Below are 12500 nucleotides of genomic sequence, written 5' to 3' on the forward strand. Positions count from 1 at the left end.
CATTAATTAGGCATTTAATTTATGACGTACACACTCGATTCATCAAATTCATTTTCTGCATGACGCAATATCTATTTTATACGATACTGGTGCCGTTATTCTATTCTATAAGCACATTGGCCTCACAGAACTCAGGAGTGTGCCTTATCTGTGGATATGAAGGAACTATCAGGTGACAAATTAACAACACTGTGTCACCCAATTTAACATGACCGAGACTTCACGTTCCTTACATTGTGGAGTGAGAAACATGGGTCCTTATCTTACTGTAAGCCTTGCTTGATCAGTATCCAGGTTCGCTGTGGTAAGTAGGACCAAACTGGTTTGAGATTACCAGGGTGTAGAAGTCAATAATAACTTTCACTTAACAAGGTGTTTGAGGTACTATTGCCAATATTGGCTTTGCTGTCCTTTTGCTTGCACATTTCCAATGCACTTTCTGGGAGTCATAGAGGCAATAACTAGTTGTTGACATGTTCACTGCCTTGTATCAGCATAACAGATTACATCTGTTTACTATTATTATAATGACTATTATTATGATCAGTTCACATATGAATCTGTCATTAAAGATCATTCATGAATGTGTCTCATTGTATTTCCACTTTGATAGTATACCGTTTGGAATAGAAGAGGAGCTGGATAATGATTCTACATGTAATAATGTGGATTTATAACCTAGGATGCAAGAATGATTGTTTCTAAAACCACAATTAAACAAAACAATCATAACAAGTTAACAAAGGTACCAGCAGTTGCTCTATTTAACTAACTAAAATAATGCTTGTGGTAGTTTATAAACATAGACCTATTGGACACAAATCTTTTTTTTTTTTTTAATTTATTTACATGTTAAAAGTAAAAAAAAAAAAAAGTAATAGAAAGAGAAAGAGGCCAATATTTTCCTCTACTTTCCCTACTCCTGATGCTCCCTGATTAGATGGAGGATCTTCAGCATCAAGTCATCGATCCTATCCTCAGGCACCTTCCGAAGGAAACGGCAGACGGTACCGGCGAAGAAATACATGTCGTTATTATCGTCCTCTTCTCCTCTCGGTACAGCAGCCGCTGCGACCGGACGCACTGGGCCGCTCATCCCCATCGCTCGCCTCCTCCTCTTGGCCGCCCGTCGGCGGGCTGCCTGGCCCTGCCGGATCGAGGCTGCCATGTAGGACAACGACGACAGCGGCCTCGTAGTGGCCTGCTGGGACCCCCCGGGCTCGGGCATGGCTGGTGGTTCGGTGGGCGGGCAGCTGCTCCCCCCGACCGCGACGGAAGGCGGCGGATGAGCTGCGGTTTCAGGAAGGGACACCGGCTTCTCGGGGGTCAGCCAGGCTTCCAGCTTCTCGTCTGGGGCTTCGTTATTGGCAGGGGGGGCGTCATCCGGCTACAATCGAGGGATACAAAGGAAAGATTGGTGGAATGTATGGTAGAATACACTGGAACATTGTTTAATCTAGAACACACCAGAACACACTGGCCACAGCAACCAGCAACTGTTCAACATCACAATTTGCATAGCATTGAGAAGGTTATGGTTAAAGGTTAGGTGTATTTTTTGTTCTTTGTTTACTAATATAATAATAACTAGATAATAACTAGAATACACTAGCATTAAGTAGGCCTATACAGAACGTGTGTGTGTGTGTGTGTGTGTGTGTGTGTGTGTGTGTGTGTGTGTGTGTGTGTGTGTGTGTGTGTGTGTGTGTGTGTGTGTGTGTTTGCGTGCGTGTGTGTAGGTGCGTGCGTGCGTGTGTGAATAAGCTTTTACCTGATTTGGAATAGTACTCTTCGTTTCTGTCTCACGATGCTTGATGAAGCAGTCCAGCCAGCTCAGCATCGTGTAAATACGCGGCGGAACAGTGGCCACCCCATATACCCCGCCATCCTCACTTCTCGCCCACTTCAGTTTACGTTTTGCTTTGGAAAACCTGTCGCGTAGGTATTTCCATTTGGCTCGACAGATCGCTTCATCCTTGCCCAGCGTTTTTCCGATCTCCTTCCAGGAGTTGTTGCTCTTTAGGAAGTCTTTGTAATCCCGCTGGGAAGGGTCGTACAGGTGGACGTACCTGCGGACCTCAGAGGCCAGCTTCTCCTCAAACGTGGACTCCATTGGTTATTGTATCTCCTTTTAACCTGTGTCCTGTTATTATGATCTATGTATATATACGATGTTCCCGGTTCGACCCGAAATGCGTCTCGATGTGAAAGTATCATGCAGTGTGGGTTCTTCTCGTTAATACCAACATCCAAGCATGTTCTGCATGCGGACGTCAACGGATGTCCGCTATTGCGTACATCTAGGTCGCGCGGATCCCAGCGCAGTCCGGTCTGTGTACGTCTGGACTAGGGTCGGGCTTCATTTTGAAGCATCGCATACCAATTTTACAAATAATTTGGGTTAGTCCGACTGTTGCACTGCGAGATAATAAGGATCAAATATCATATATATTGTTTGTATTATGCTGTTCGTAGTTGTTGGACATTATCAATTACTCAAATTATCATTGGATTGGAAGTGGAACCTTCTATACATCTCTCCAGGATGTACGAAACTGTACGAAAACTTCCGGCCCTTAAACAGGACGGACCGGAAGCAGCGTGAGGTTACAGGATTCTTTTCAGTGGTGCGACTCTGGTAAGTTTCTCAATTTCACATGTTTTTGATTTTCGATCTTTAAAATGACAGTATTATCATCTTCAATTATACAACTTACGTGTATTTAGTGTCTTATCATGCAAGAACAAAAAATCATTGTAAAGAGTGATGTCAAGTCAACGCAATGGCGGGAGTCGGCAGCCTCATTGCAAGGTCTGCAGGCTTCCACCTCCTGGATGTGTTAATCTATCAGCCACCTTGTGTGACCACTGTAGGCCCGCACATGACCTGTCGTCTCGGTACTGAGTAGATGCACTTGAACAGCGCTGATGATCCGAGTGTATGGATATATGCAATTGCTTGTATTATTAATATCCCAAACAAAATACTGTAAAGTTATTGTTTAGCTACGAACACTGGCCTTGAACGCACACATGCTGTCACCAGTTGTTTTGGTCCAAAATAATGGAAAGGCGTTCTTACTCACTAATTTCTTAATCTCTAAATTACTAATTTAAATTTCACTAAATTAAAAGCTGTTATTTGTGTTTAGTCATGTTTTAAATGCATACATGTAATGGCACTGACATCTTCATGTGTTACAAAGTATGTTTTTTTCGACATACTACAGTTCTAACCATTTAATTCTCCCTCCTATCAGAAACCATTCTGTTCCTCTGAGGTTTTTGGCACAGAGAGAAAATGTTTAGAAACGCTTCGGCACAGGTGAGGATGACAAACCATTGCAACGTTTCACTCCTTTTTGTGTAGTCTATAATACCATTGGAACAATGCCTGTGAGTGGGACTGTATTTAGGCAGTCACAGGATTCAATGACACGTGCTGCTCTTGTTTTACTTTACAGATGTTTAGGCAGGTGGTGCGGCACGTGAGCACAGACCAAAGTCTCATCCTGGAGAGATGTAAGTTTATGTGTGTGTTTGTGTATTTACTTGTGGTTTGCCCCTATAGAGATGAATCTTCTTTTTACATTGTTAGGTATATTTTTTTAAGAAACTGTTGTTTTTGTGTGTGACCATTATTGAACTTGATGTGAAACAACAGCAGTGGCCTGATAGGTCGGTCATTAAAGGACTTAAAAAGGTCTGAATGAGTTGCTGTCATCAGGCTGTTGCTAGGGTAATAGGCTACAGAAGTGTTTCCAATTGCCATAAGGTAAAACAATGTTCATAAAGTGTGTGCCTGTGTGTGTCTTCCAGCGATCAACCGCGTGCAGCTCCTAGGCCGCGTGGGTCAGGACCCCGTCATGAGGCAGGTGGAGGGCCGTAACCCGGTAACCATCTTCTCCATGGCAACCAATGAGATGTGGCGATCCGGGGAGGGAGAGGGGGGCTCGCAGAGTTCACAGCAAGGTACGGCCGACCACACCTCATGACATTATACACTTTTAGACACTTTGTTTACATGTCATCAATGACCATCTGTGTGTCACACACGCGCACACACTTAGCTTTAAGGTCCACAAGTGTTATGACAGTGATTAAGGGATACATTTGAGTCAAACAGTACTATGGACTGTGTATCCATTAGCAGTAATAACAAGCAGTGATGTTCTGACTCCATTTGTGTGCCAGGCGACGTCAGCCAGAAGACCACCTGGCACCGGGTGTCCATATTCAAACCGGGCCTGAGGGACATTGCGTACCAGTACGTCAAGAAGGGGTACGGACCACCGTTAACCTGGATATAAGTCATGAGAACCACCTAAAGTGGAGTAGCTGAAAGTGCTGCCTGACCCAATGCAGTGCAGCTGTACTACTTTTATTTATTTTCCCCCGTTTAAATTTTTGGCAAATTAATATTTTTTTTTAAAATTTCATAGGTGCTGTGTTTGCCTTAGTAAAGTTTGAGCTGTTGGTCTAAAATCCTTTCCGTCATTGGTTATCCCAGAGCTCGCATTCTGGTGGAGGGGAAGTTGGACTACGGCGAGTATGTAGACAAGAATCAGGTCCGGCGCCAGGCCACCACCATCATCGCAGGTACGCCACACGCACACCCAACTGATTGCAGAACTATGCAAAATCTTCACACGTAGTTTGGTGCATGCAAATCATTTTGATGTAGTGCCTGTGATAAGTTTATGAAAATGTTGATATTATATTTTTGGATTGTCCCAAACATGCATGCAAATTATGTCATGGCCATTGACACTCAAGAAAAACGTAGAGTTAAACTTTTTAAACATATTTTTTTCTTCTCAGACAACATTGTCTTTCTGAGTGACAACGTACGAGAACGACAATGAAGAAGAGAAGTTGTTTTTTCTACACCCACTATGGAAAGAAGTCCCCCCCAGCCCCATCTTGACTCATTTTCTTAGATCGTTCTTCAGTAAAACGTCTGAGGACTTCAACACTGACCAGAAAGAGGGGAACAGAGGAGCTCTGTTTGTATCCACTTTTTAAGGGGACAGAATATAGTGCAACACAATGCATCGTGTGACTTTGGCGCCCTCTAGTGGTAAAGGAAGCAGAAAGAGGTCTACTGTTTATGTCATGGGTAAACTGTCTGATACTTACAAATATATATACATAATCCCATATGTTCTCTATATTATGGAATTCACTGTATTAAAATGAATGTGACAAGCAGATGCAACAGAGTTAGTTATGGTTTGGTAGGAAGACAATAGAACAACCAGAGCATAATGCTTTAAGCAATTATGATGTATTAAAAATGTTACGTCATCAATATGGATATTTGAATCCATTGCTGATCATGTCCAACTCTTTAAAAAACATCTAACCAATGTCTGATTTGCTGGTTTTCTTTTTTGGATCGGGCTTTACGTCAAACCTTTTCCAAATCGAGTTTAACAAAACAGTGAAAGTGCTGGAATGACTGAAGGGATTTGCAACAAATAGTATAGCAACGATAAATATAAAGATATCTGACCCAACAACAACTGCCCCCATTGCTGTTCATATAAAGGAAGGTTTGAGTTACAGGAAGTCTGTATTCTGTTGTTTATTCTAACAGTAAGACTGCTATCTTGTTACATTTCCTGATTCTTATGGTGATAACCCCGCCGATTCCTAGTCACTCTATCAATTCTCCCAAAAAAAATTGTGGATGCATTTAGGAGTATCATTTCCTTGTTTTTGGTGTCTGAAGTTGGTATTAGTTTTTTTATTCCACTTGGAACAAAAGTATTTTTTTCTTTTTTTTGTCTGGTTTATTTTATGCCTCTCTATTCCTTAAATAAGTCCTATAGTCACGATGCGGTGACCCTTTCAGTTGTGCAAAATGTGGTTGTTGCTTATATTGCGGCCAAGTCAGTTGAATTTCCTTTAGCAGGCAAACCAAAAAGTTTCAGCAAGTCATTCATTGTTTGCTATTTGTTGTCTTGGTTGACAGATCTATGTTGTAAGGCAAACAAAATTAATTTTTGTATATGAATACAACATTTCTTCGGCACACAAATGGATTTATTTATTTCGTTTTACTTTAAGGAATTAACTTGCTATTCACTGTCGGTCGAAATTGTGAATGGATTACCAGAGGGCATTAATATGCATGTTTTCTTTATAGAAGTTCAAACTACTTCACTTTTTTGCAATGATGACATGTATTTGGCTGCAAGCAGTGTGGAACACGTTCTGCGTTGGCCTACTTTAATTTCCCATGGCTCATAGCACTTAAACCATCTCAATGCCACCCCTGGTTAAGTTATTTTTACTTTTATCTGGATAATATCTTTAAAGATGTATTCAAATGCATGCCATCTTATCTTTTTTGACAGACATTGCCCACTCTACATTTTCTGTAATGATTAAAACAAGGTATACATTATTAATGCCTCAGAAATTCGCTCTGTTACAAGTTAATGCTGGTCTATGATAGATATTTTGGCTGCAAGTTGATTGTCTTTATCTTTCAGTGGAGGTGGGTTTTGGTCAGAGGTATTCTTGGCCTTATTGGATTGGTCCCTGGTAGTGCACAGACAGTATTCTATTGGCTTTACTATTTGTAAAATTATGACAAAGGAGTCAAAGCCACGCAATTGGCCGTTGCAGCCGCCATTCATTATGGACGACCTGATTCGCTATAGTGAAATATGTGGGCGGGTCTTGGATCGTAAGGAACTTGTGGATTCTGGCTAATTAGGCATTATCTATTAGAAGCAGACATTGACTGTTTATGGCAGAATAGATATTTGAAAAAAAATGCATTGCTGACTGCTCTCCTAACACAAACACGCCAATGTTATTTCTTGTGGCGAAGATAAGGCTGTCTTCTGCTCCGCCGCCAGACTCCGCCCACATATCCTAAGCTGTCTGCTGGTGAAACTTCTCCCCAGGATAGAGAATAGGAGGAGAGCTTTCAACTCCAGTAGACCTTGAATCAAGAAGATAAACAAGAGCCAGCTGGCCGGCTGCAGTTACCACGTTTGTGATCATTCACCCGAAAACAAAGCCGATTATTCACGAAGATTAATGCCTCAGGGTCGGGCGAAGCACATCTGCGTCTTTCCCATACCGAAGTTGTTGATAACTTTTCGCATGGACTTGAGCGATATCTAGGCAGAATAAAAGAGCGACCGAGAGTCACAAAGTCTTACTTCGCTGCAAGAAAACATCGTTTCGGTGACATCACGTTATTTGAAATTTTTTAAGGACAGATCGGGCCCAGAAGCCGCGTTAAAATAAAAGGATGGAAATCATGGACAGTGGCGAATCGTTTCTACACTGGGATCGGAATCTGAGTGAGATCTCGGAGAACGGGGACCACGACAACGGTCTTTACGGCACCGTAAGTGGCTCAGTGTTTGGAAGACTTTCTAAATTAATGTATCAAAGACTATGTACATTCTCCCCCATTAAACAGGGCTAGAAGAGTGTGTGTATGTGTCTGTCTGTGTGCGTGTATATGCGCGCGCCTTAATGTTTGTGCGCGTGAGGCTTGCGTGCGTGCACGAGAGATCCAGATGCGTCCCCTGCGCTCCGCTGTCTGAGCGAGCCTTGGGGTCCAGGATGCTAGTTCCATTCCTCGTCATAGTTCACATTTCTCACAGAGCACATCTTTCAGCCATAACCCAATACGATAAGTAATAGCCCTGATGGGTTTACTGTTCTGATGGGTTCCCCCATACTGTAGGCTACAATAATATCTAATGATTTGAGCGTTTGGCGTGAAGTGGGTGTTCTCGGTGCTTAATGCTTTTGAAAAAGTATCGTCTGGAGTGGTTCTCTCCTATTAGAGAGGGGCCTCGAGCCGAATACCTGGCGGGTCGTAAAAACCTGCAGCAAACAGAGAGTTATGCATCCAAAGAAAGCTTGCTCTGAATAATACGCCTGACCTGTACAACCCTAATCATTAGTCATTATCGCTAAATACCTATAGAACAAAAGGAGAAGCACGTTTAGTGAGTTCTGCAAGTTGTGTTCATGGACGTCAAAAACCTATCTCCTTCCTTTGAGTCTGCGTTCTATTTTTCCACCTAACTATTCTGTTTTACTTTATGCAGATGACAGGATAATTCCCTTTCCACTATCGAGAAAGCTTTCATTTTATTGCAGCCACAGGCTACCCTCGTGTGTGCACACACACACACACACACACACACACACACACACACACACACACACACACACACACACACACACACACACACACACACACACAGTGTCTCCTTATGTGATCCCTGTCTAAAGGAAAACTTTTGTCTGGTTATGCAACTTAGGTATGGTATGCGTCTCAACCATATGGTTTCTGGGTAGAAGCTCTTTTGGGCCAAAAGCTGTGTGTGCAGCGCACATGTGTGTTTTCGTTTGTGCATTTGTGTTTTTGCACAAGGAGGGATTGGGTTTACTGGGGGAAAAAAACCCAGCTGGCCTGCAGGATTGAAATCAGACACCTCTTGAGACACACACACACACACACACACACACACACACACACACACACACACACACACACACACACACACACACACACTGATAATGTGGTATTTGGCATAGTCCAGGTTAAGGCTGCAGACAGTCAGGTAATATGGTGTGTGTGTGTGTGTGTGTGTCTGTGTGTCTGCTAAAGCCTATGCATGCGGCAACAAGCAGCAGGTCCCAGCCTCATTAAACAAGCCTCTCACCCTGCCCCATCCCCCCTCAGCCCGGGGGGGTTCATTTAGCATCCATCCCGGAGTGCTTACACACACCTAACTCAGTTAAAAGAGCCTTTTTTGTTTGGCACCTTTCCTCACTTCCCTAAACGTATGCTGGCGACTTCCAGTAAGAGGTCGCAGGACAGGTTCGTCCGAGGCCCGGGACGAGTAACCTGAGCAGTGAAAGCCAAAGTGTCACCTCACGTGACACTTGGAAAGTCAAAAATGAAACTCATCCATCAATGAATGATATCCCCCTCGTTTTAACCCTTTCCCTAATTCCATACCGTTCCAGGGTTTAAAGGTGAGGAGAGGAACCACAGTCCTAATCATAACGGATGGCTTAAGTGTGCAAACTACAGTGCCCTATTTTTTTAGGTTGTCAGATCCACTCCTACTGTGTCGAACCCTCAACGAACCGCATTTGCTGCGTCTGCACTTGGCTCCTGGGCCCTTCAGCAGTTGTCATCCGGATCCAACACTTTATTGTCCTGCATTCAGTACGACAAAAGGATTTCTCCTCACCTTTGTTAGTTGACCCCCTTCACTCCCACCGCGAATAGGGTGAAAACATACAATGTACACAACATAGGGAAGTCACAGTGGAACTATATATCAGCCAATAAACCGCCTTTTAAAGATGTGAAGAAACAAAGATCAACGAGGTCTTGTTTGGTTAGTGAAAGCTCAGCTCACTTTTTCACCACTCTATGCAGCTACTGTTTGAGAGGTTTATATGGAAGGCATGCCGGGTTATGAATGGGCCCTCTAATATACAAGTTAACGTAGTGACCTCTATATTTAGCTAGGCTATCATAGTAGGGCTTTTCATATGTGCAGCCTATTCAAAAAAAAAGAGGGTGCAGGGGAGAGAGAGAGAGGGAGAGAGAGGGAGAGAGAGGGAGAGGGAGAGAGAGGAGTGTGAGTGACTTGAGAGGAAAGGTGAATATTCTCTGATGGCAGGAGAACAGAGAGGCGTCTTTGTCTATTTCTCCTGGCTGTTCCCAACTCTCCTCATTCCTCTGGGTCTTTTTTTTCCCCCCACACACACACACACACACACACACACACACACACACACACACACACACACACACACACACACACACACACACACACACACACACACACACACACACACACACACACACACACAGGGGCACAGAATCACTTTCCCTCCTGGGGTTAGTTGACATGGCATTCCTAACAACAATGTCAACTTTGAGGCTGTGTGTGTGTGTTGCTTTAACACAACCCACCCTGTTTTTCTCATTAAGACATGGGCCTACACCTCTCCCACTCTCACTCTGTGTCCCATAAACGGTCACATGGTTCATATTTATAAATAGATCAGCATATATAGGTTACAAGCCAACCTTATTAAATCCCTTATCAATTAAATGTCCCACTTCTTAGAATTTGTACACCGATCTCAATCAGCGACCTTCTCTCTACCCATTTTCCTGCCAATGAGTATGCCAAATGGATAGCGTTGACTCAGAGGAATTGGACTTTACAATTGGACAAATGGTATTCCATATGTTCTCTTCCAAAGACTGTTATCAAGGGTGATAACTGTTGGTGTGTTTGGAAATGGTAATTGCCCATGTCAGCTAATAGCCATGCACACTTGTATGACAATTACCTGATAAGATAAAGCCATGGTTTCGGTTCTACCGATTTTTTTCCTGATTAATATTTGTGGTGACTGATAGGAAGCATGGCACAGTGAACTTCTAGTTTGTCCGTTACCTGTTGTTGTGACATGCTGGGCTTATCTGGGAACAGTTGTAGCTTATCTGTTGTTTACAAGCCCCCCGTGAACCCATCCAAGCATCCAGGGACAGATAAATGAATGGCCTTTCAGAAAGCCGCAGTCAACGAGGCGGCTTACAAGATAATCTATCTCATCAGATGTCTGGTCACTCACCAGACACCGCTCCTTCTGCATTTGTCGTAATGAATCGAGAATTTTAATTAGCAATTCAATTGTGTGCGTGTGCGTGCGCGTGTGTGTGTGTGCGTGCGCGCTTGGGTAGAATACGGTAGAATAAAACCTTGTCTGACAGTCACATACCCATCTTCCCTTAACTCCCTTGAACCTTGATCTATCATAAGGAAACTATTATCACACACAGACACACACTCACGATCGGACACATGGTGCCCCATCGTTCACACAAACACAAAGACACATCTGGGCGATTGAAAGCGAGAGAGTGTATTTGCATTCTACAACAGCTTCCAGCGCTTCTCAGAAGTGCTTCACTTATGTAACAGTAACGCGTAGAGCGGCTGTTTGCTTAAAGCGTCAAATATAGAATCTTCTTTGTCCAACTTGTCAGACGGATATTTGCATTATGAGTGATTTGGTTTCCGTGACGCATATTATGTGTGAGTAACACAGGTATTTATGCAGTAGGATATTCAAACATCGGCCCGTATCCACACACATTCCTCACACTATTACCCATATATATATATGCTGTATACATCCATTCATTTTTTTTCCTCAGAACTGAACTTGCAGTTCAGGTCTCTATGGCTTGTGAATCCTGCAGTCTTTCTTTCCTACATTGAACCGAAATACTAATGTGTCTATGTTGTGGTGAGGATGAGCATGGGTATTTCACCTGCAGGTCCAATGGTAACACAAGTTCACTTTGACATTCTTATGGGCCAGCCCGACCCTGTAGCTCCTGTGTTTATTTCTGTGTGTGTGTGTGTGTGTGTGTGTGTGTGTGTGTGTGTGTGTGTGTGTGTGTGTGTGTGTGCGCGTGGGTGTGCCTTAGTGTGGTTGAGTGGTCAATTCTTTCAGAACACACACAATACGCATCTGATAGGCTCGCTAATCAAACGTGTCTGCTGCCCACACGACCACATGCATGTGCACACAGACACACACACACAGGCTAGGTCAATACAGCTTGCTCCTTTTGACTCTGGGTGTTCTCAGGCCAGTGCCTGTTCTCCTCTGGGTCAGGGCATCCTGCTTGTTAACTCATCTCCCTCTCTCTCACTCTCTCGCTCTCTCTGTCTCTGTCTCTGTCTCTCGCTCTGTTTTACTCACTCTGGTTTTCCTCTCTGTATCCCTCTTTATCTCTCTTTATCTCTCTTTAACTTGGCCCACTTTGATGTAATGCCAAACTCACACACGTTTGCACGCATACCTTCAGCTCACCCAACGGCCCAATCATAACGCACAGCCGCCGAACCAGACATGTCTCCATTTCACAATGCATGCAAAGAGCGATGAAGACAAGCCAGTATTTCCTCTATGCTGCTCTTCATTCTTGAGGATCTGGACGTACAGCTGGATCTTCAGGTTATGGTTTACACACACACACACACACACACACACACACACACACACACACACACACACACACACACACACACACACACACACACACACACACACACACATTAACACACAAACGCATTTACTCGCAAGCATCAACACACTCACACCCTCAGGACCTGATTTTTATTCAGACGGGGAAAATAGCTGTCTATGAGGAAACCGGGCCTTTCCTAACTAATGACAGAACAATATATATTTATATTTGTATATTCGTAGCTCTTTCTACGTGATATATATATCTATATTCCTTTGCTAAAAATGACAGGTATTAAAAGGTGATACATTGACCTGGACTTAAGAACGTCCCATGGCCATCTTGTCATGAATGGCGTGAATCCCGGAGAAAACGTTTCTCAAAAACTCAGGAGGAACATTCTCGAGTTTCTTCTCAACTTTGCGAGAAGAATTTGCATCAA

General features: G+C 43.4%; 4 protein-coding genes across 4 annotated transcripts in view; 3 read left to right on the top strand and 1 right to left on the bottom strand.

Annotated features, from left to right (window-relative positions):
- Window positions 1-584, top strand: part of c19h12orf56 (chromosome 19 C12orf56 homolog) — a 13392-nt gene extending 12808 nt beyond the window's left edge. The window contains exon 14 of the mRNA XM_060038633.1: window positions 1-584. This exon is cut by the window's left edge and continues 519 nt beyond it. The gene's annotated coding sequence lies outside the window, so the exon portion shown is untranslated.
- Window positions 585-658: 74 nt separating this feature from the next.
- On the bottom strand, window positions 659-2392 carry LOC132447706 (uncharacterized). The gene is made up of 2 exons (XM_060038644.1): window positions 1772-2392; window positions 659-1387 (listed from the first exon to the last, which is right to left on the bottom strand). Exons 1-2 carry the CDS (start codon window positions 2111-2113, stop codon window positions 917-919), a joined length of 813 nt encoding a protein of 270 aa, XP_059894627.1. The 5' UTR covers window positions 2114-2392; the 3' UTR covers window positions 659-916.
- Window positions 2393-2559: 167 nt separating this feature from the next.
- On the top strand, window positions 2560-6412 carry ssbp1 (single-stranded DNA binding protein 1). The gene is made up of 7 exons (XM_060038648.1): window positions 2560-2638; window positions 3261-3325; window positions 3465-3522; window positions 3820-3972; window positions 4195-4282; window positions 4511-4599; window positions 4822-6412. The coding sequence occupies exons 2-7, from the start codon at window positions 3302-3304 to the stop codon at window positions 4863-4865; spliced, it is 456 nt and encodes a 151-aa protein (XP_059894631.1). The 5' UTR covers window positions 2560-2638; window positions 3261-3301; the 3' UTR covers window positions 4866-6412.
- A 452-nt stretch (window positions 6413-6864) lies between these two features.
- The window catches only part of creb3l2 (cAMP responsive element binding protein 3-like 2), a 28593-nt gene continuing 22957 nt past the window's right edge, over window positions 6865-12500 (top strand). Inside the window, exon 1 of the mRNA XM_060038634.1 lies at window positions 6865-7372. Coding sequence (XP_059894617.1) covers window positions 7274-7372 — 99 coding nt within the window. The 5' untranslated portion in view covers window positions 6865-7273. The remainder of the gene's footprint in view (window positions 7373-12500) is intronic.

Source organism: Gadus macrocephalus, chromosome 19, assembly GCF_031168955.1.
Source record: "Gadus macrocephalus chromosome 19, ASM3116895v1".
Classification (NCBI taxonomy): domain Eukaryota; kingdom Metazoa; phylum Chordata; class Actinopteri; order Gadiformes; family Gadidae; genus Gadus; species Gadus macrocephalus.